This window comes from Equus caballus, chromosome 5 (assembly GCF_041296265.1).
Source record: "Equus caballus isolate H_3958 breed thoroughbred chromosome 5, TB-T2T, whole genome shotgun sequence".
NCBI classification, from domain to species: domain Eukaryota; kingdom Metazoa; phylum Chordata; class Mammalia; order Perissodactyla; family Equidae; genus Equus; species Equus caballus.
This window is the reverse complement of record NC_091688.1, coordinates 21,776,150-21,797,300: the sequence shown is the minus strand read 5'-3', so window position 1 is coordinate 21,797,300 and position 21,151 is coordinate 21,776,150. Positions and strand designations below refer to the sequence as shown.

Sequence of the window (21,151 nt, the reverse complement as noted above, 5' to 3'; positions counted from 1 at the left end):
ATATGAACACACCCTGCCACGGGGCTCACAAAACAACAGGGTACAAGAAAGACACTTTAGGAAGATAAGGACTGAAGGAAGACAGGACGAGGAAAAGAGAAGCAGTTTCATGAATAATTGAATCCAAGCACAATCATGGACCTTTTATACAGATTAAATGGTAAAAAAACATATAAAAACTGTTTGCTGCATGGTTAAGAGATCTAGATACATAAATTGCAGAGAAAAACCTTCCCAAGTTTCCATTTGGAGGGGCTAAGACTGAGGATGTCAATCCTATATTGAGTCTCTGGTCACTGAGCTACATGCCCAGAATGAGAGCTGAGGTGGTTTAGCAAACTTACTGACACTAAAGTCTGGGGCCATCTACGATGACCCACCAGGCATTCCCTTTCATGCTTCTTCCAGAGGGCCCAAAGGAATGGACATCATGGCTCCCAATGACTATGGTGGGACATCACAGGATGTGACTAAGCCATGGGAGGATATGGACTTGGGGGCTGAGCAGACCAGAGGGAAAGGCTTGATGCTAACACCTGGCCCTTGGTTGTGGTCTTTTGATTTCCTCTCTAGCCTTGCCTGCACTGACCCTCTGACACTGGATCCGTCCGGGCCCTGGTTAGTACATCTACCACTGCACTTCCTCACGTCCTCCAAACTGACTGAGGTAGGAAAAAATCTCCTTTTACTAAGTAAAGGTAAGCCAATAAGAGCATTTCCTAAAAATAATTTTGTCTTAGAAGACAGAAGAACAGAGGGACTTCATAAGCACACAAACAGATGGGTTTTTTACTAAGTTTAAGATTTTGATCCAAACAGAAGTGAAGCTAATTTTCAGATTCCTTTGGCTGCCACAGGTGAAGGGGTCATCTCATCCCTGGCCTCTTTTCCAGCCGTTAGGTATTTTTTTCTTAGTCTATCATTTATAAACGGACTCCCTAGGGAGGTGTTTTGATGGAGCCATGGTGTTGAGAGATGACATGGGGTTAGCAGATTATTCTAATTGTGGGTAGAAGGGATGGTATCACACTCTTATATGCGTCCCCTGGTCATTGCGATGCCACCTACAGTCAAAATGGAGCCCTGGCCTTTGTGAGTGATGCTGCCAATAGGAGGCTCCGCCCAGGGATACAGCTGATGGATCAAACAGAAGGAGCATCTCAGAGGAGGATTAACTGTGAGAAAGTGAGAAAAGGATCAATGAATTTTCAGCAAAAAAGTATAATAGTCTGAGGAATGGCCCTGATTTCTCAATCCCAGGCTGACTTTGAAGATTTTAGATTTAAATTTTGGGGTGTTTGTTGGCTTATTTGTTTTTGTAAGGGAGAAATTTTTTCCCACCACCTCTTTGAGTTGAGAATCTGTTTCACTCTTGCGCAAAGCTTTCAGAAAGTAGGAATTACGGAAAAATGGTCCGGAGGTCCTCCTGACAGCCTCTGCTTCCTTCCCACCTGCACCCACAGGGGACCCTAACTGGGCCTAAGGCAAAAAGGAACTAGCTTGTCTTTCCCAGGAAATGATTATTCCTTACCTAGTGAAAACTGAGACCCCATGATAAACTATATCTCTTAGCTCCTTCTCACTTATCCTATCAGCTTATTACCAGAGATAAACAATAAATAACTCAAAGATCTGATTTGTCCTTTTCTCGTCCCTGCACCTGAATTTGAGTTACAGGGCTACAAGCAGTAAAATGTTTTCAATCAGCAGCAGGAGCCAGAAGGAGGAGCCATCAAGACAGCCGGCCTGAACCATCCATCAAGTAGACAAGCAGCCCCAGAATGATGGAGAGTTGCCACAGGGCAAATTCTCACCATACCTGCCCCCATCCAGTTCCCACTGGGTTAAAGCTTCTCATTGTTTTCTTATCCTAGAGAGGCGGACTGCCTTCTCTCCCCATCCATTCCTAACAAGCCAGGCAAAAGCTGCCCATGGCAGGGAGGGCAGAGAAGCAGCAGAGACGTGGGGTGAGTTTCTTCATTAAAAAAGAGATGGCGGCAGGGGGCTGGCCCCGTGGCCGAGTGGTTAAGTTTGCGCGCTCCGCTGCAGGCAGCCCAGTGTTTTGTTGGTTTGAATCCTGGGCGCAGACATGGCACTGCTCATCAAACCACGCTGAGGCAGCATCCCACATGCCACAACTAGAAGGACCCACAACGAAGAATATACAACTATGTACGGGGGGCTTTGGGGAGAAAAAGGAAAAAATAAAATCTTAAAAAAAAAAAAAAGAGAGATGGCGGGACCAGCCCCATAGTGTAGTGGTTAAGTTTGGCATGCTCCACTTTGGCAGCCTGGGTTCACAGGTTCGGATCCTGGGTGCGGACCTGTACCACTAGTCAAGCCATGCTGTGGCAGCGACCCTCATGCAAAATAGAGGAAGATTGGCACAGATGTTAGCTCATGGTGAATCTTCCTCAGCAAAAAGAAAGAAAAAGAAAAAAAAGAGATGGAGAACCATCCCAACCTTCAGTGTCCCTGGCATCATCACCATCTTGCCTGGCACCCTGGCTCACTGAAGAATCTCCTAATCCTACCCTAAGGTCAGGACACAGCCAAGGGCAGCAGTCCTTGAGCTCCAGAGTGTGTGGGATTTGGAAAAATGTCAACAGGGAAAACGAAGTTGGGTTGGGGTAACAATGTTTCTGAACTGCAAGTTAAGGAGTAAACTTGGCCACTCGCTATTACCTGTATGGATGGGATGGGAGAGCATATGCGGAAAATAGTGGAAAACCACCTTGCTACTTTGTGATAACGCATGAAGCTCTATGCAGGAAACCAGTGCCATGAGTTTGGCTACAGGCTTTGGTGTAACACAGGTAACAAGAGGATGAATACGGCCAAAATGAGGCCACGGGACCACGTAGGAGGCAATAAATATCAAGTTAGCAAAGGAAATAGCAAAGCTGAATGCTTAGACTGATGGGTTCTTGATTCTGAGTTATGTTCAAGGGGCCTGGGGCCAAGAAGTGCTGAAAATCCCCCTCAACCAATGAATTACTTTTTCCAAGCTGGGAAAGCTCTCCCTGAGGGCACCCACCCCCGCATTTCATTCCATCCCCCAGCCAAAAGGTTTCATTTGCCAAAGGCACAAGAACATCTTTCACAATTTCCCTCTAGGTTTGCAAAAAGTGGAAAAAGTTATGCCTGTACCAAATTCTTAGCACCACTCTACGGATGGCCAGAACGGTGGGGCTGCTCTTAGGGTTTGTCTAAACTAATCAAGTTGCTATGGATTAGATTCCTGAACCCAGCAACTTGGCTTCCTCAAAACTTTGGCCGTTAATTGTTCTTTCCAGATAGATTCCCACTGGAGAATCAGGGAGACTTATAAATGAAGGGAGTCGAATGAACTCCATCAAAACAAATCGTAAGTTACAATTCTTCTGGAGTTCCTAATTATATAAGCCCGGCCACCTTATGGTACAGATGTGGTCCATGCAGAGGAGCAGCCAATCGGAGTTTGATTTGTTAGAATGAAATGTTTTTTTTACTGTTAGAGGAGTGAAAATTTCCAGGAGAAGCAGCAATGGTGTTCTGGGATATTTTTTAAAGTAGCAATTACAATCTAGCAATTTTCTCCTTAGTACGAGATAACTCACTTTGTTGTTCTACGTGTGCTCCTATTGCTTTCACAGTCTGCTCTGACAACATAACAGGCCCTCCAGATGGCACATATTCTAAAGGGTTACTTATGTCTAATACAGGCATCTTTAAATGTTATGAGTGTGTGATGTGTATGTGTAGGTATGTGTGTATTCACATACCTGTGTGTGAATTCTTGATAGAACAAGCTTAATGTGGAGTTGAAGCTCAGTGGTAAACTTCCGAGTTTCTTGTAATTCTCTTGGATTTGTGTTAAACAGCTATTGAAAGAAAAATCTGAAAATAGAGCCGGACACATCATGGTCCAGTCTATACTGGAGAGCCATCTGGACAGACAGATCCATACAGAAAGCTGTGCTCTGAAGGCATCTTGCTCTTTTCATATCTAATTGGGAAAAAAATGCTTTCCCTGGACAATAACAAAATACCAAGAGATGCAGGAAGGCGTGCTCCCAGCAGCTCACCAAATAGGAAGTTTGACCCTGAATAAACAGCAAAATGCTGGCCAAGACATGGATCTCATCACCACCAACCTGTCACATCTTAACTCCCTGACTGCACTTTGCACCAAGTATCCCTATGAGAAGCCATCCATGAGAATGGAAGATTTATTCGAAGGGGCAAAAAACAAAGTTTTGTGAAATAAGGTACTACCTGCTTAAATGCCAAGGGATTCTTAAAATCCCCAACACACTCCCTGAATGAGCCTCGCCCCGTCTTCAGTGCCTAAAGTATGTCAGCTTTCACACTCGGAGTATGATGACGGAAAAGGGGCAGAGGAGCCGGCAGGGGGAGACCAGCACGTTTAACTGTCTCCCCAAACCAGCCCCGGGTGAGGAAGACACTTACCCTGATCATCATCTCTCTTTCTATGATGCTGTCCTCCAGGGAGAACATTTCCGACACAGGTCTCTCCTTCACAGGCTCTTTTTTGACTCGTTCCTTCACGCTTGTCAGGTCGGGTTCAGAGATGGATGGACCAAGAGAGGACCCGTTGACGGCCAGCTGGTCAGCTCGGGAGACGCTGACGGCCTTGGCCGGCCCGTGCCTCAGCAGCCTAGCTCTGGCCATGGCAGGAGGAAGGCTAACCTGGTCGTGCCTCAGCGCCCCATTGCTAACACTCTTCCTCGGTCCGGGGTACTCGGGCGGGGGCTTGTTTGGAATTCGGGCTAAGGCCGCCTGCAGCTGGGCGCTGTACTCCATCTTCTCGTGGAGCACGGGGATCTGTGGCACCGATTCTGGAGCCTCCTCCTCGTCCTCCTCGCTCTCGCTGCTGTGGATCAGCATCGTGGCATCAGAGAAAGTCTTCTTGTGGTGATACTGGGGAAGCGGGTGAACCTCGTGGCTCCCTGGCACCTCTTCCGGGGGTCCCTGCTCCCGGAGAGTGTTTCGGCGAGCCATGGGGATGTTGAGTGACTTCAGTGTCATAGCTTCCATGCCCCGCACCATGCTGTTCATCACCTCCAGACTGTGGCGCTTGTTCACGGTGCCATGATGCTTGGTGGCTGTGAGGGGCTCGCTCACCTCCTGGAGAGACTGATGCACCACCGGGGAGCTGTCCTCTTGGAAGGTCTTCACCGAGAGCTGCACTTTGCGGGTCACCAGGTCGGGGCTGCTGCCGCTGACGTACTTGTGGCGGTGGCTGGCCAGGTCTGGGGTGCTGGTGGCAGGGCGGGGCCGTGGGTAGGGGGGTGGCGGCCTGAAGAGATAGTTTTTGAGCATATGGGCCGTGTTGTAGTTATGGGGGCCTTGAAGTTGCATGTTGGCCAACTCCGGGGTGCTCACTGTGTGCGAGATGGCACTTGCCCCCGGCTTGCTCGGTACTATGTTATTCTTTGGGTTTACCTGGTCAGATGGCCCGAGAAGTTTGTTATTGTAGCCCCCATGTGGCCCATAAGGGACAGTGTAGGGGTGCCTCTCCCGCATCTCGGGCTGGCTGTACACCAGATCCTCTGGCTGGTTGTAGGCATGGGTGTTGATGATGTTGAGGTTTCGCAGAGACTGGCTCTGGCTGTCTGTGTGCATGACCCCCCTCTTCATCTGCCGCATGACTGTCTCGTAATCAGGTGTCGGTCGGTAAGACGGCACGATGATCGCGCTGTGCCGGTGGCTAGGGATGTAGTCAGCCCGCATGATGTCACTCCCAGGGATACTGAGGTTGGAGGATACTGGAGAAGCCTGGATGAAACTCTGGGAGCAGTTGAGGGAGTTGACGCTGTGAACACTACACACGCTGCCATTGGTGACAGTGCCATTTAAATAATTTAAGTCCAGGCTGTTGTGAGAGTTGCAATACAAGGCTTCTTCATTCGCATGGAAAATGCTGTCTACAAGAAGGCAAACAAAGGCACGTGAACCTCCATGCCATCCTGCTTCAATAAGTTCATCCTCACACTCATGGGGGTGATTTGTAACTTACAGAAGTCATGACACGGGAAATCCCATGTCTCCACCCACCTATTCCATAGAAAAGCTGGTAATCTCTTAGACAAGATGCCAACATACAGAAGGAATGCTTTAAAGTATACTAAAAAGAAAAAGTGAATCTGAACAAAGAAAGCTACGCGTATTCGGAACAGTATCGCCTGGGTAAGTTCTCCGTTTTGCCATAAGCTTCGAAATCAGGCACCAACAAGGGTCCTCGTGTTGGGCAGAGCTTCCCCCTTGTTCAGGGCTCAACAACAGGACTGGCTATTTGGGCCAGGAAGTCAGGAACGTCAATAAGCCCAGAGATTTGAAGTTATTGAGTACTTGGAGCTGATCTTCCTGACCACAATGGAAAAGGTCCCGTTACCCAAGGGACCACTGAGCATCCATAAAGACACAAGACAAATGATGTAGTCAGGATGTCAGCAGGCACGGCTAGTTCACTCTGATCAGCAACCAATGGAGGGCAAAATAAGAAAGAGGAGTTCTTTTAGCCACTGCCTAAAACTCTTCTCTAGAATCGGATGTATCATAGAGGTCAATTCACAGAAAAACTAGTAATAGCTTAAAGAGGTATCTAAAGAGAGAAAAAAGTAGATTTCTAAAGTCAGGCCCATTCTAGGTGTCTGGTGTTCCTATAACACTAACACACAAACACGTCCCATAACATGCACACACATCCCATAAAACACACACACACACACACACACACCCCAGGAGGACAAACTCTTGCCAAAACACTTTTCTGTGTGCAAAGTACATTCATTTTCACATGATAGATTTAAGCAGGAGCAAAGCAGAGGAAAACAAAGGCAGAAAAAGTGAAAACCAGAAAAGGTGACTGAAAATACTCTGCTGCCTGAAGAGAAGGGGTGTGAACACAGCCAGATGAGATGAGACAGGCAAGAAACACCAGGAGAACAGAGAGACAGAGCTACTGCATTTATCCACGTCTAGCGGGGTCTGGTGCCTTCCCACAGAGCAGAGTAACTGTGCTAGTCTGCCTATAATAAGTAGTGTTTTGTTCAATTAAATCATCTTGATTATCTGTTTTCATGCTCGCACTTTGACGGTGCAGAGAGATTCAAAACAGCCAAGCATATAACATAGAAATTAATTATGCATTTAAGATATTGTCGACATCCAACGTTTAGTACCATTCCTCTGAGATGCAGTTAGTGTAAGGATTAAGGGTGTTGGCTCTTATCAAGATAGCAAGTCTCAAATCCAGGCTCCTCCAATACCCTTTCTGTGTCCCAGTGCCTATATCTGTAAAATGGAAATAATAGGCTTATTCTGAGGATTAAATGAGACAGTATATTGCAAATGCTTACGGAGAGGAACTGCTCTATAAACATCAATTATTATGATGATTATTGGAATGGGGTTTTTCACACATTTTGCATGGGAGTGTGTGGGGAGAAAAAGAGGAATAAAGCAGACTTCCTTCCCTCTGAGGCAACAGCAAGGGCACTGAGAAAGGGGCTGGGGGAGAGATGGGAAGAAATGGTGAAATGAGGGGTTGAGATTATTTGTGTGTTTTTATTCAGTTACTCTGGATGTCTGTGTTCTCTGGCAGCATGAAAACCTGCCTGCCTGTGACAACCTGGCAGTGAGGATAGAGAGTCGTGCGCTGGGCTGGGCTGTCCCTCTCTCTTCTCTAAGTCCACTTAGGAGAGAAGGAGCTGGCTCACGGGCCTTCTCCCAACTCCCTCTGCAGCCAGTTCTGGGGAAATTTTTCTCTCAAGGGTAAATGACATTTGATGCCTTTCACAAGTCAAAGCTGCTGCTGTCTGCTGCCATTCACACAATGACAAAGTTAAAATAAAAGTATCATTGTCATTCAAAAAAAAAAAGACCTTCTGCTTACTGGTACTCAACTTTTCATCTTAAGAAGGGAAAATGGCAGGCCAGTTACCTTGTGAAGTGTGTGTTTCCGAGTAGTGTTCGCCACACTGGACGTGCATGGGAGGCAAGATGTACGGCTGCTGCCGGGGCTGAAACAGAGAACACGGCACAGGTGGAGCAGGCCTCGGCGCAGCAGCCATCGACTCTCGCAGAGAACCAGCCCACACACGACAGTCCCCATCACTCACCCACGTCCACAGGGAGGCACACTGTGGCTGCTCTGCCTGTCCCCCCTTAACCCAACCCTCTTCTACTCATCTGTACCCCCATCTCATCACTAAGGTTAGGACTGGAGAAACAAGAAACAAGGTTGGTTCAAGGGGAGGAAGAAAAGAGGCTACCATCAACACGAATGCATCTATTTACAACCTATTTTCTAACAGACTTGCAAAGCTCCCAATGCCTTTTTAAGGAATAACTCAGAACATGCATATTATTATATTCCACCCAAGAAATAATGAGAATTGTATCCAAAATTGGCTCCCTCCTGCAGCCACCAGCTCATACACATCAGCACAGTTGGATCTGTGACCCCAGTTCACAGCACCACATCAGCCTCAAACAGGGACAGAGGCAGTGGTAAGGCGGGCCCACTTGCCAATGTATGTAAAAACCTAAAATGTGATCCACAACAATGAGTGCGTAGTTCTCAAGACCACTTGCTGACCCTCCCACTACAGAAGCAAATGCGGAAAGGCCTTGCTGAGAATCCAGTTCAGCCACCCATCCCTTCCATGAAAAATCTTTTCCATAAGACTCTTAAAGATGGCCATTTAGACTCAACCTGAATAACTTCCTGATGCAGGGAAGGGTAAAATCTTTTAGAGAAAAAAAAATGCTTAGATGGGTTCAGTATGTGGTGAGCCAACAAAGGAAATACGGTTACTCTGTAATGCGATCTAGCTTGAGTCATTGAACCTCGGTAGGTCTCAGCTTCCTGTCAATCAAATCAAGCCTCCTCCAGACCCCTGCCTTAAACGTGATCCATTCTATTTATTTATTGGGGTTCTAGATAAGAATTTGTTTGAAGAGTTTTGATGCTAAAAAATAAAAAAAAAAAAACTTTAAACTTTTAAACCACCAAACAGGATGTTCTCTTATATTTCTATTTGATGACTTTAAAATTAGCCTTATAGGTATCACTTTAAATGTTACTGCTTTAGGAGAGAAGCTGACACCAAGCCCAAAAAAAACCGAAGCCAGCAGGGGTCACACTTTCTCAGTATCCCTCAACAGAAGAACACTGGCCAGAGTTGGAAGCTGGGTAAAAACTCATCTACTCTCTCCCCTGCCACATATAATGCTTAAGCATCAAAAGGGCAAATAAAGAAGGTAACGAAGACAAAGGATCCAAAAATTAAAAAGAATCGGAGGAGAAGAAATAAAGAATTAGAACTAATCTAAGAAAGAAGTTCAAGATATGAAAGAAAAGGTGCTACATATCAGCTCTCCTAAGGATTCTCAAATCCTCTGGCTGGTTTTTGAGTTGCAATTTAAAACTATTTTTCCTCTTCTTGGTAATACCTAATTCAACTCAATTTTTCCAGAGTAGGACAGCCAGTTTTGAGGCTTAAAAAAGACATCGTAGGAAGGGATTCATACAAGAGAATAGAAACACATGGCAAAGCAAAATCGGTTCACTGACTTCTCTTACTCTTTTTAAAAAAAAAAAATCCAGTAAGTAAGTGACTGTTTATGAACTGGCATAAGTGTACAGGCAGAGGACAATAACAGCTAATCCTCCAAGCACCATTTCAGGATTATATTATTTATTCCATGTCTTTATATATTCCAATATATTCTTCTATTGCTTTCCAGACCTGCTAAAACAGAAACAAATTAAATGCCATCACACAGGCAGCAGACGGGCAGGAGAAGAACAGCAGTCAGTAGCCATGGTTGTCAGCTTGGAAGCCAAAAGGAGACAATGTTATCTGGCTTTATTCTCACTCATCCCAAGGAACTTTTGGTGAAATGGTTTAATCTTAAAGGGCAGAGGAAAGGGAAAAGCATGAATCTGGCTTCCTGTAGATTGTCTTCATCCAAATAAAACAGGAAAGCCTCTGTATCTTCTCTGGATAATTAGGATGAGATTAAATCACAAGATAGTCTTAAAACACTTTGCCTCCCATGGTGTTTCACAGACGTAAGTGAAAAATTATCTCACTAAGAAGACATGTGGACTCTAAAGAGGGGAAAAGGAAAACAATATTAACAAAGGAGAAGAATAAAGATGCCAGTGCCATGAAGAAATCTATTGGCACTTCAAGGGAAAAGCCCAATGTGACCTCTAGGTCACCAAGGCAAAGTCTACTTGTGAGAGATTGTGCATAATATCGAGATTAAGACTATTCACATAGGTGCTCGGGAATTATTCTGTGATGATGTAATGGCCCAACTCTAGAATTCTAAGTGTTCACGTCTATGCGTGTTAAAAGACAAGTTAAAGATGTGCTATAGGGCATACGTTGTGTATGAAAAAAATTCAATTTTAGTCTCCTATTAACTCGAAGGAACTTTTTATGTAGAAAAATCTAAAGGCCATATGCTTGATTTCATGTAAAAAATCACAACCTAAAATAAAAGAATTATGACTTAAAACAAGTAGATACTTTAAAGGAAACCAGCTCTCCCACTCTTTCTTTGATATTATCCTTGAGTAATCCACAAAATAAAACACAGCCCAAGACAGGACACATGCATTGAAAGTGGAGTTGTGTTTCCTGATTCACAAGATGAGGAAAGCAGTTTAAAAAAAAAAGTTAAAGTTAGGTAGAAAAGTGGATCAATTCAAGTTTTGTTGCCCTTAAAATTAGACAGTGTGCAATTAATCTTCCCACCAAATACCCTACCTGGGATCATCAGCTAGACTCATTCAGTGCTTGCTCATTTAAAAAGCATTTTCTGTCTAGTTTATTAAGCTCTGTCTACGGTAATGAATACAAAGGAACTTGTGGCGCTTATAACTGAAGACATGTCTATACGCAACAACGAGAAAGAGTGACAAAGCAAGTAGATAAAAACACACAGTAGGTTGTGTGCTGAAGGAATATGGTCTCATCAGCCTGGAATAAGAGTCACGGGGTGAACCTTGAACCACACTTAGAGAAGTGAGGGGTCTGGGTGGGCACAAGAGGGACCAAACTTATGCGCATCAGCCCTGCTTGGTGGACTGATGTCCTTCTGTGTTCTCACCAGATCTTGCCCGGTCATGATGCTCTGGTCACCTTTCCCCAGTTTATGTAAATTATCCCCAACAGTCAGACTACTTGACAGCTGAAGGCTTTACACATACCAGGGAGGACCGGCTCCAGGTGGGCTGGCGTCTGATAGGGGGTGGAGAATTCGACTGTCTACATGAAAAGTTGAACAAATGAGAAGGGTTATTATTATTTACCAGATACAAGAAGATCAGATAAATGAGAGAGAGAGAGAAAAGAGGAGAAAATAGACAAGCAAGACTTACTGAAAAACACAAACGTTATTTCTAGGTAGTGAAGTTAAGAACAATTTCGATTTCGTTTTTTATCCTTTATTTTCAAAACATTTGGAACATGATACTTTCATAATAAGTTTTATAAAGTAATTTTAGAAGAATGAGGCTTATTTATATAGAAAGAGTATAAGGGAAATTAAAATCAGTGACAGTTTTTTAGAGGTCATGCAGTGGAGCCCTCTGGAGAAGGATGCTGTTAAGATGATGCTAGTTTCATGAAACTCCAGAGGGATATCCCAGGCCTTCACGTATCCGGTGCTGAGACTCTGAAGCTGTGTACACAATTTACTGTGTATGCGGGGGGCGTGTGTGTGTGTGTACTTTTTAAAGAGTCCCAGTTTTTATCAGATAGGAGGTTAAGAACAGCCCATACTCGCTTAGGAAGAAGAATGGAACGGTTACTACAAAAGCAGAAAGGAAAAAATATAATTTCCTTAGTTTTCAATCTGATATGTGATGTTTGCTTATATTCAAAGAAAAGACCACAAAAGCAATACAAATAGTCATCATCTTTTATAATAAAGCCACTTGCTGAGAAATGGTGAAACCAGAAGACTACAGCAAAATTTACTTCTCAAAAAACATTTTTAATTCGCCCCTATGGAACGCGACTATAGAATTCCTGTTAATGTCAAAGACACCCCCACAAATCAAAGGCGACGACAGAACTGTAAAGTGACCTATAGGTAATCTGGTCAAAGGAACGGCATGTGAGTGTGCGTGCGTGTGTGCAAGTGTGAGTCTGTAAGGTAGATATGGCTGCTTAACTTGCCACTCCTTGATCAGTGCTCTTCTGACCGCACTCGCAAACTTTGCAGGCAGACCTCATACGATCAAATAGAATTTCAGACTCTGACAGTGACCAACGGCAGCAACTAGTTTGAAAGAGCCTCCACCACGTAGAGAAAAAAAGTCTGCCAGGACCCGATGCTCCAGTTCTAAAGCCGGACCTGCTCTGGGACAATACTTACACGCCCTTGGATGTGTCCACTGGGGGAGTGGAAACACAGTTCGTCTCTTGCATTTACATCCCCAAAGCTTTGTGAAACAAAATTAAACACCTTGGGTGCCCCAAGTGCTGATGTACTCTGCTGAGGAACGTCTTTTGAACGCAACCAGGTAAAGGCAACGACAGCGTGAGCCCCAGCACGCTATAGCCAAGGTCAGATCACATTTAAGTTCCCTCATCAGACTCCCATTATCATCTTTATTTCCAAATTAAATTAAAAAAACACACATGGATTTGTGACATCCATTAGTGTCTTCCAAGTCTTCCTCTAATTACCCTGGCCTCTCATTTACAGGCAGATGACATGACCCAGAAGCACACGCAGGGTTAGCCAACTGTGTAAGCGAAACGGGGCTGAGGATGACAGGGAGCGTCTTCTCTTTCAAGTTGGCTCGTCACTCGGTTACACGCTTCTGAACATACTCCACATCTGACACGAAGGGGCATCCTGGCAAATTGGGAACTGCTCTGCTCCTCCAAACTCAAGGCAGAGGTTGGAAAGGCACTAATGTGGGCCAACCCGTCCAGGTAGTCAAGCGTTCACAGTCAATTTGTGAATTATTTTCTCTCTAGGCACTCGTACTACACTAGTCGGTCTTTATCATTAAAGTTCTTTCACTCCTGCCTGGCTTCAGCCAACTCCTTTAGCTTCCACAAGGAATGAGGGCGAAAAAAAATGAATGGAAAAAGCAATCTACAACATCCCTAAAAGCATACGAATTTAATCTGAGCAAGCCATCCAGTGAGAGGGTGGACTAAATGTTTACTCACTCAGTGCAGATTTTGTTTTGTTTGTAAAACTTGTGCCTTGTAGCAAACAACCGTGAAATATACTTGGCGTTTTCAATATCATCCTGGGAAGAGACAGAAAAAATAAACATTTGTTTGATGATATATACATTTCACTAGGATTCCTCTGGGCAGGGGCACATCCCTCCCTCCCTTCATGGCAAACACAAAATAATACGCTGAACCGCAAACCAACGTGCTGAAATTCAGCGGCAGCCATCCCTAAGAAGCCCACTACAGGATGGCAGACGATGCTGCCTGCGGAAGAATCCTTTATGCCCAAGATGCTGGGGTGAAAGCGATGAACTACCAGGTCTGTACATAACTGCAAACTAAGACCTTTAAAAATAAATAAATGAATCAAGGCACAGCACGGGATGAACGTCAAGCATCAAGAAATGAGAGGTACTGAGGTGCATGAACAGCCTTGCCTCTGGAGGAGGCACTCAACAGATGGGCAGTCACTCAGTTTACTTCAGGTTAGGCTGGGCTGTAATGGCTACGAAAATCCAGGTCAGCCAGCAAAAGACAGTGCCATGCAATATAATCAAGGGTTCCTGGATAAGGCTGTAAGGAGAATGCTGAGGAACACGGCCTGCCACATAACATGATCCATCACAAACAAGGCAGGTGGAGAAACCCAAATCCAAGAGTCAAAACTCAGCCTGGAAACCAGGCATTTTGAACAATAAATCACCACCACGATTCTGAAATGAGTAATGGCAGCACTGGGCAATATTGGAAAGTTATGGGCTCAACAGAACGTTTATTCTCTCAAACATGGAGAGCAAGGAAAGGTTATTATGAGTTGAGAAGTCAAACAGCGAGTTGCTTGTCCGAGCCTGCCTTTGTCTGTCCATTTTGCTTACTGTGTGGAAGAGGGCAGTCTCCTCCTTATTGATGAGCTCCACTAGGATCGTCGACTTGTTATGAGTGATGTTCCCAGTATCATTCCACCTGGTTAAAAGAAATGAAACTGTGCTTGCGCAAAGACCTCCCATGCATTTATGAATCAGCACAGCAGGGTCATCTGCCACTGATGAGCCTCATTTTCCGAATTATGATTTGCCTATATTTTTAAAAGCTAAATGTTCCTTCTCTCAAAGCAGGAAAGTAAAGAAAACCCAACATGCATCTATTTAAATAGCTTAAAATCCTATGTAAACTCTATCTAGATACTACTGTTTATGAAGTATCATTTCTTCTATGACTAGCTATGAGGAAAATTTGCAAGCCCTTTCTGCCACCTTCTTTTTTACATTTCCAAACTGACCAAGCCTTTCCTGTGATCCCTGATGGAGGCGCATATTATTTAAAAGTCGCGTGTTTCCAGGAATCTAGGCAAAAGAATCTAAATCCACATAGATTCCGTGTCGCAATGTACATTACAGGCTGGTTATGCCACCGAGGAAAAATGCCTGGGGAGTGCTTAACGTGCCTACATTTTTGTGATCTAAACACACATACACACAGAATTTCTTTCCCTTTCCTCATGGAGACCTTATCTAAAACGAGATACGCAGAAATCACCACCAGACAAGAGAAGGCAAGCTATTGCTTCCCATTCTACTTGGAACCAATTGCTAACCATCTCTTACTGCTATCTACCCTTCATTCTGTGCCCCAACTCAAAAAGGGGGCCCACTGCCTTTTCACTCCAATGATGGACCATCCTGCACCTGCATGATTCCGTTAAGACTCGGTTCAGGAGTCACCTTCCTGAGGAATCCCTTCCTCCTCCCCAACCACTCACATGCGGGGAAAGAACCTGGGGGAGTCCTTCATCAGTCGCCACAATGGATTACAAATTGTTCACTTCTGTGACTAGATTGCTAACTAAACCAAACTGGACCACAGACCCCACGGCCCAGGGAGAGATCTACTTTCTTCACCTCTGTATTCCAAGCCCTGAGCCAAGTACCTGGCACACAGCATGCAAGAAAGGTTTGCTGAAACAATTAAAAGTAATCCTATTGCCTCCCGTCTGTACAGAGTTCGGTTCTTTAATCAACTCTGTAAGGTAGACAAAGCAGCTATTTTTGTTCCTACTTTAGAGATGAGGCAGTTCAGGCACAAATGAGTACATGACTTAGCCACATTCACTATGCTCATCAGGGATAGGTGAGTTCTATACCTGGGGCTTCCAGATTTTCCTGCAGTCACCTCTCCATTACACCAGTACCAACTGTGTTTACCTACATCTGCCGGGGCTACACTCCACAGGAGCTCAGCACAGCTGCTGCGGATTTACAATCCCATCAGATTACATCTACGTGGACTCATAGTTACATGCTCCTCAGTGAAGGTCCCTAGAGATAAGAGATATTTGGTTTCCTCTGGCTCCATTCCTTCAAAGCAACTCCAAAACTCTGGATCTCCTCCTCACTCCACTGTATGACTTCATCTAGTGGCACGATTAAGATGACACTATAGTAAAAGTAAATTTGTATCTTGTAGGGGTTTCAAGATAAGTGCTAAAGGAAGAACACTGGAAACTGAATAAAACCTGTGTGTGGCTTACGATCAGCAAACTTCGAATTGCTATTTTTTTCTATTTAACCTCAATAGCTGGAATGCAAGACGTGTCTACTTCTCTTCTCCAGGCTCTAGGAGAAAATGAAGCAATGATTTAGCTATGGAGAACGGTACGGGACAAACGCCTGGATAGCTTTAAATGGGCATAAAAATTTATAGCTATGATTCTGCACATATTCCTCTATTTCACTCAATTAATTTATAATTTGCTGTAGGTATATAGAGTTGACTGAATATGTCCAAAAGTCAAAAAGTTTTTTCTGTAGTTACAAAGATCTTTCTTCTGACTCCTGCTTCAATGCCTTTATTGAAAGAGCAAGAGAAAATAAACGGACAAAAATAAAGCCAGGGTGGGGACTTCGGGAAATAAAAGCCAATTAGGAAGCTTTTGGTGGAAACTTTCTCAAAATGACCTGCCGCAACTGCTGATCCAGAGAGCACATGGCTGGCCAAGAGTCACTTCCAGAAGGTAGACCGTGTTTTGCCTCTGAGAGCTGTCTTTATCATCTGCCCTAGATGCACGGCTCTGTCAATCAGATGCACACACAGGAAAGCTGTGCCTCCAATAAATAATAGGCCATACTGCCCTTGTAAATGAAAGCAAGCATTTTAAATTATTGACACTATACTGGAATCTCTGGGCACCAATACAAAGCAAGCTCATTGACATGTAATGGGCGGGACGCTCTGCTGCATCCCTACACTGGATCCATTCATGTGAAATGGAAAAGAGGGAAAAGCATAAAACAAGAAAAAGTACAAAAGTCCTTTAATTTATAACAAATGGATTGACTTTTCAAAACACATTTTCACAGATAATCCTCTTTTGTTAATATAAAAACTAGTTTGCACTCTTCTAGCACACGTGGGTAGGCAGAGGTTGCAGGACAATGGAAAGAAGCCAGTGTGGGTTTCCTGACTGGTCATGGATGATGCCAACAAAGGTAACCAGCAGGAGACTGACTGGAAAGCCTGTTTCCAGTCAGACTCCTGGAGTTCAGTTCCACTCTTCCGGCTCAGTGAGGTTCAGCAATGCCACCTCGGGGAGGCAGCTGGGAAGAAGGCTTTCCTCCAATCCCCACCCCCAAACAGGCCTCCAGGAAAAGTGAGGAGAATTTCTCCACAACCGCTTAAATCTCTGCAGAGGGCTCATCTCATCTGAGCTGAGAAAGCTCGACTCCGATGACAGTCTGTCTCTTAACTCCTCTGGATAACTTTCACATTCAGTGGGGTTTTCTAGAGTCCCTCAAGGGGAAAAAGGGAAAAGGAAAAAAAGACAAATAAGACTACCTGTATATTACTGCTTGTCTTCCAATTCTGTTGCTCACGAAAATCCCCATGAAGAAAATGCCCAGGTGCACACTGTTTCCATGATTGTCCTGCATTAGATCAACAAAAGATTGTTGTGATGGAACAGATGACCAGCAGCAGGGCAGCATCAAGCATTTGCGCAGCAGCCTACCCAGGGGGACCGCATCCGCTTCTCACCCATAAGTGGAATGAATCAGAGAGAGCATGAGGGCAGTAGAGCAAGCAGGTCCTGAAGGGAGGTCCCCTACTGCACATCCTAGGGACTATGTCTACCTTTTTTTCTCACTTTGTTGCAACACATTTCCTGTTTAAGAGAGAATTTTAGGATTTTCTCAGATTTGTTGGCAGTTAGTATTTTCTCTTTCGTGAACATCTAATAATATCTTTTTTACCTTTGTTTCTCTTTTTTAAATCAAAATTATACATGCACATAATTGGATTACATATACATATACAATTATATATATACAATTATATATGCACATAGTTTGAAGAACTGAGTATTTTCTAAAGCTTTTTTAAAATCTGGCCCCACCATTTCTTCTCCCTCAAGGCACCAACCTCCATCGCCAAAAGCCCTAGTATGACTGTTTGCATCCACTATCCTTGGCCTTTCAATTTAGAACCCCATGTTCCTCAGTTCTGGGATATTTTCTCGAATTACTACCTTCTGTTTTCTCTGTTAACTCTTCTGAGAACTCCCATTATTCAGACGTTGGACATCCTGGGCTAGCCTCTAATTTTATTTCCTGCCTCCTACATTCCATTACTGGTTTTTGGTGAGATCTTCTTAATTTTAGTTCCTATCTATTAAGTTTTACATTTCTGCCTTCAAATTTGTTTTGTGTGTGTGAGGAAGATTTGCCCTGAGTTAACAGCCATTCCCAATCCTTCTCTTTTTTTTTTTTTCGCTTGAGGAAGATTAGCCCTGAGCTAACATCCATGCCAATCTTCCTCCACTTTGTATGTGGGATGCCTCCACAGCATGGCTGATGAGTGGAGTAGGTCCTCACCCAGGATCTGAGCCTGCAAACCCAGGCTGCCAAAGCAGAGCACACAGAACTCTAACCACTTGGCCACAGGGCCAGCCCCTCTGCTTTCATATTTTTAATTTCTGAAAGTTAACTTTTATTTTCTGAATGTTCCTTTTAAAAAGTACTCTATTCCTTCAAGGAGGTAATATATATATTATATATATATATATTACATATATATATATATTTTTTTAATCTGAGACTCAAAGTATGGTATTTTGGGCAGGTGGTCCTTCACCCTGCCGAGTTTCCATGTCTTCCAGGCTGTTTCGTTCTCATTGAACTGGCCTCTGTCACAACCATTAGGGCACTGTGTAGGGTGCTGCTGGGCTGTCTATTCACGTAACAGAGTGGGATGCTAAACACTGGTTGGGAGCTTTCTGGGCACAGGAGGGGCATGTGGACCGCAGACTTCACTATCAGGCAATCTGCTGGGCCCTGTGTTGGGGAAATTCAGATGTCTTATCTTCAGTCTGGTCTCTTGGTCTAGTCAGGGGCTTCCAATGTCCTCCCTGGGAGAGCATAACCTGGCTGCCAGTGTTCTTGAGAGTGGAGTGGGAACAAGGTTCAAGATCCAGGGAGTAAACTGTCACTCAGCCCCCTGCTTTCACTGGGGGGATGTCCTCTCTGTGGAGTGAGAAGAGGGCCACGTACAACTAGGCATAAGATTGAAAAGAAGGACCTCTACATCCCTCAGAATATTCAATTCCCCTTAGGGACCAGCCTGGTGGCACATCAGCTAAGTTTGCACATTCCGCTTCAGCAGCCCAGGGTTCGCCAGTTTGGATGCCAGGTGAGAACCTACACACCGCTTGTCAAGCCATGCTATTGCAGGCGTCCCACATATAAAGTAGAGGAAGATGGGTACAGATGTTAGCTCAGGGCCAGTCTTCCTCAGCAAAAAAGAGGAGGATTGGCAGCAGATGCTAGCTCAGGGCTAATCTTCCTCAAAAAAAAAAAAAACACAAAGATGACAGTGTTCCTTCTCAGTGACCTCTTCTCAACCCACCTACCTAAGCTGACATTAGAAGAGAAGTCTTCTAACAGGGTAAGGCTAAGACAACTGCTGGTGGCAAAAGCAGAAAGCTTTAGGAGAGAAAGAACTGGGAAGAAGGCAAAAAAAAAAAATGCTTTGGTAATTATGAGAAGGTAAAAGGTAAATTATACTACAGAAAAATATATGTGGAAAAGAAGATAAGAGAAATGGAGAGGGGAAGATAAAGGAAAATTCTGCAGTAAGACTTCCCTGAGCAATTCGCCAGTAGATAGGTACAGAAGTCTGGTGGGGATGGGGACATGGGAAGAGCAGTTCACCAGGACAGGGCAATGGAAAAAACACCGGACGGATGCCTGCGGCACTGCATTGGTCAAAAGTTAAGAGCTCCAAGGATGGAGGCTCCAGATTCTGTTTGACCCATTCCAGAAGCGCCCTCCCCGTGTCCATGTGCTCGGACAACACAAGAGTGACTGAGGCAGGGCCACACGTGTGTTTGTGGAGAAGGAGGGGCAGACCTGTCAGGAAATGGACCAGGACTCCTCCAGCCTTCAACAGTTTTGAGGAACCACTCATGGACAAGCCCCTGCTAAATGGAAATTTTCTTCCCCAGGACACATCTGTAACACGCTTTTTCACTTTATTTGGTCAACAAGGATCAGTCCTCACCAAAAGGGCTCCAGTGCCATTTGCAGCCTGTCCTTGCACACTTCCCTGTCTGCATTTTCACTTATCTCAGAGCAGACAACATCACTGCCCCCACTGGTACTGCAGCCCCACCCATCATCCTTGGGTCACCAGGAGTCATGTCACCTTAGTCATGAACAAATATGTGGGGAAAAAGAAAAAAGAAGAAGCCTGGCTACGTTACTGAGCAGTGAGTCAGCAGTGCCTGCCTGCCCACTCAAGGTACAGTACCCCCTTGTACTTTTCCCACTAAAGAACATACTAGAAAGTGCATCAGAACCAAGCACAGTGGATTTCAACAATATCTCACTTGCCCCTATTTCCCACAGTTCAGAATCACTAAAAACAACCCAAGCAAAGGCCCACGATCACAAAACCCCAACTTCCAGGGACTGAGAAGTCAGTTTTCCAGAAGTAGAGAAAAGTTTACTCTGATTTTTCAATGACCCTAAAATATCATGACTATATATGGGCTGCTGCAATGTAAGTGGGATGCAGATGGCTTCATAAGGCATTATTGCAAGGAAAATGGCTTACAACCCTACGAAGGGCAGCCACTAGAGAAGCAAAAGAAAATTAAACAAATCTAAAAAAAGAGCCATTTAGCCCTTTTCGCAAGCTGCGGCCACCCTGCTCGATTCTACTTGATGCACATGGGCAGTTCTCATTAAGGCAAATTGCAAACGCGCAACAGAGAGGGAACAGAACACTTATAAAACAGCCAGCGGAGCCAGTTTGGAGTGAAATGTTTGTGCTGAAATGGCAGGCGTCTCCCAAATTGCTGAAATGTGCCAGTTGCTTTTAGGTTTCTGATAAAACTCCATCTTTTGTGAAGCTGGTCAGCAGAGAGAGGAAAATGAGTTTGGAATATGGGCTGAGCTCTATAAATGACCATGTACCATAACCCCCACCCCCCCAACCACACCCACTTCAGGAGGTGGATTTGTTGCAAAGGACGTGATGTGCTGTAATGGTTTCCTAGGCATAGTTTCCAGAAAACACCAAAGGGGCTGGAAACCCACAATGCAGACGCTATAGAGGTGCAGAAATAAAGTATGATTGCATACAGGAAATGTTTCATTCCACCTCACAATTATCCCTGTATCAGCTCAAAGAAGGAAAGAGAGAATAAGCCTGTGGAAGAAAATTACTGGGTAGGGTCTTTATTAAGGCACACATGACATTAGCTACTTGTCCCCTTGTGAGACTGGACGTGTGCCTTGATACCTTCACAGCGCCAGATGGGCTGGGGTCTGGTGCTCACTCAGACGGTTGTCTTCCAAATGAGATATTCTACTCAAGACCACAGAAAACTTCAAAATCTCTTAGTTAAGAAAAAGCGTTTGCTTTACCTCAAG

The 21,151-nt window shown here is 44.6% G+C and overlaps 1 protein-coding gene across 3 annotated transcripts in view; it reads right to left on the bottom strand.

Moving 5' to 3' along the window:
* The window catches only part of PTPN14 (protein tyrosine phosphatase non-receptor type 14), a 173,959-nt gene that overhangs the window by 23,871 nt on the left and 128,937 nt on the right, over nt 1-21,151 (bottom strand). For all 3 annotated transcript variants that reach the window (XM_023640732.2, XM_023640733.2, XM_001488273.7), the window contains 6 exons: nt 17,058-17,146; nt 14,102-14,189; nt 13,215-13,297; nt 11,234-11,291; nt 7,949-8,027; nt 4,453-5,930 (listed from right to left, as the gene is read on the bottom strand). In XM_023640732.2, the coding sequence (XP_023496500.1) occupies nt 4,453-5,930; nt 7,949-8,027; nt 11,234-11,291; nt 13,215-13,297; nt 14,102-14,189; nt 17,058-17,146 (1,875 nt within the window). The remainder of the gene's footprint in view (nt 1-4,452; nt 5,931-7,948; nt 8,028-11,233; nt 11,292-13,214; nt 13,298-14,101; nt 14,190-17,057; nt 17,147-21,151) is intronic.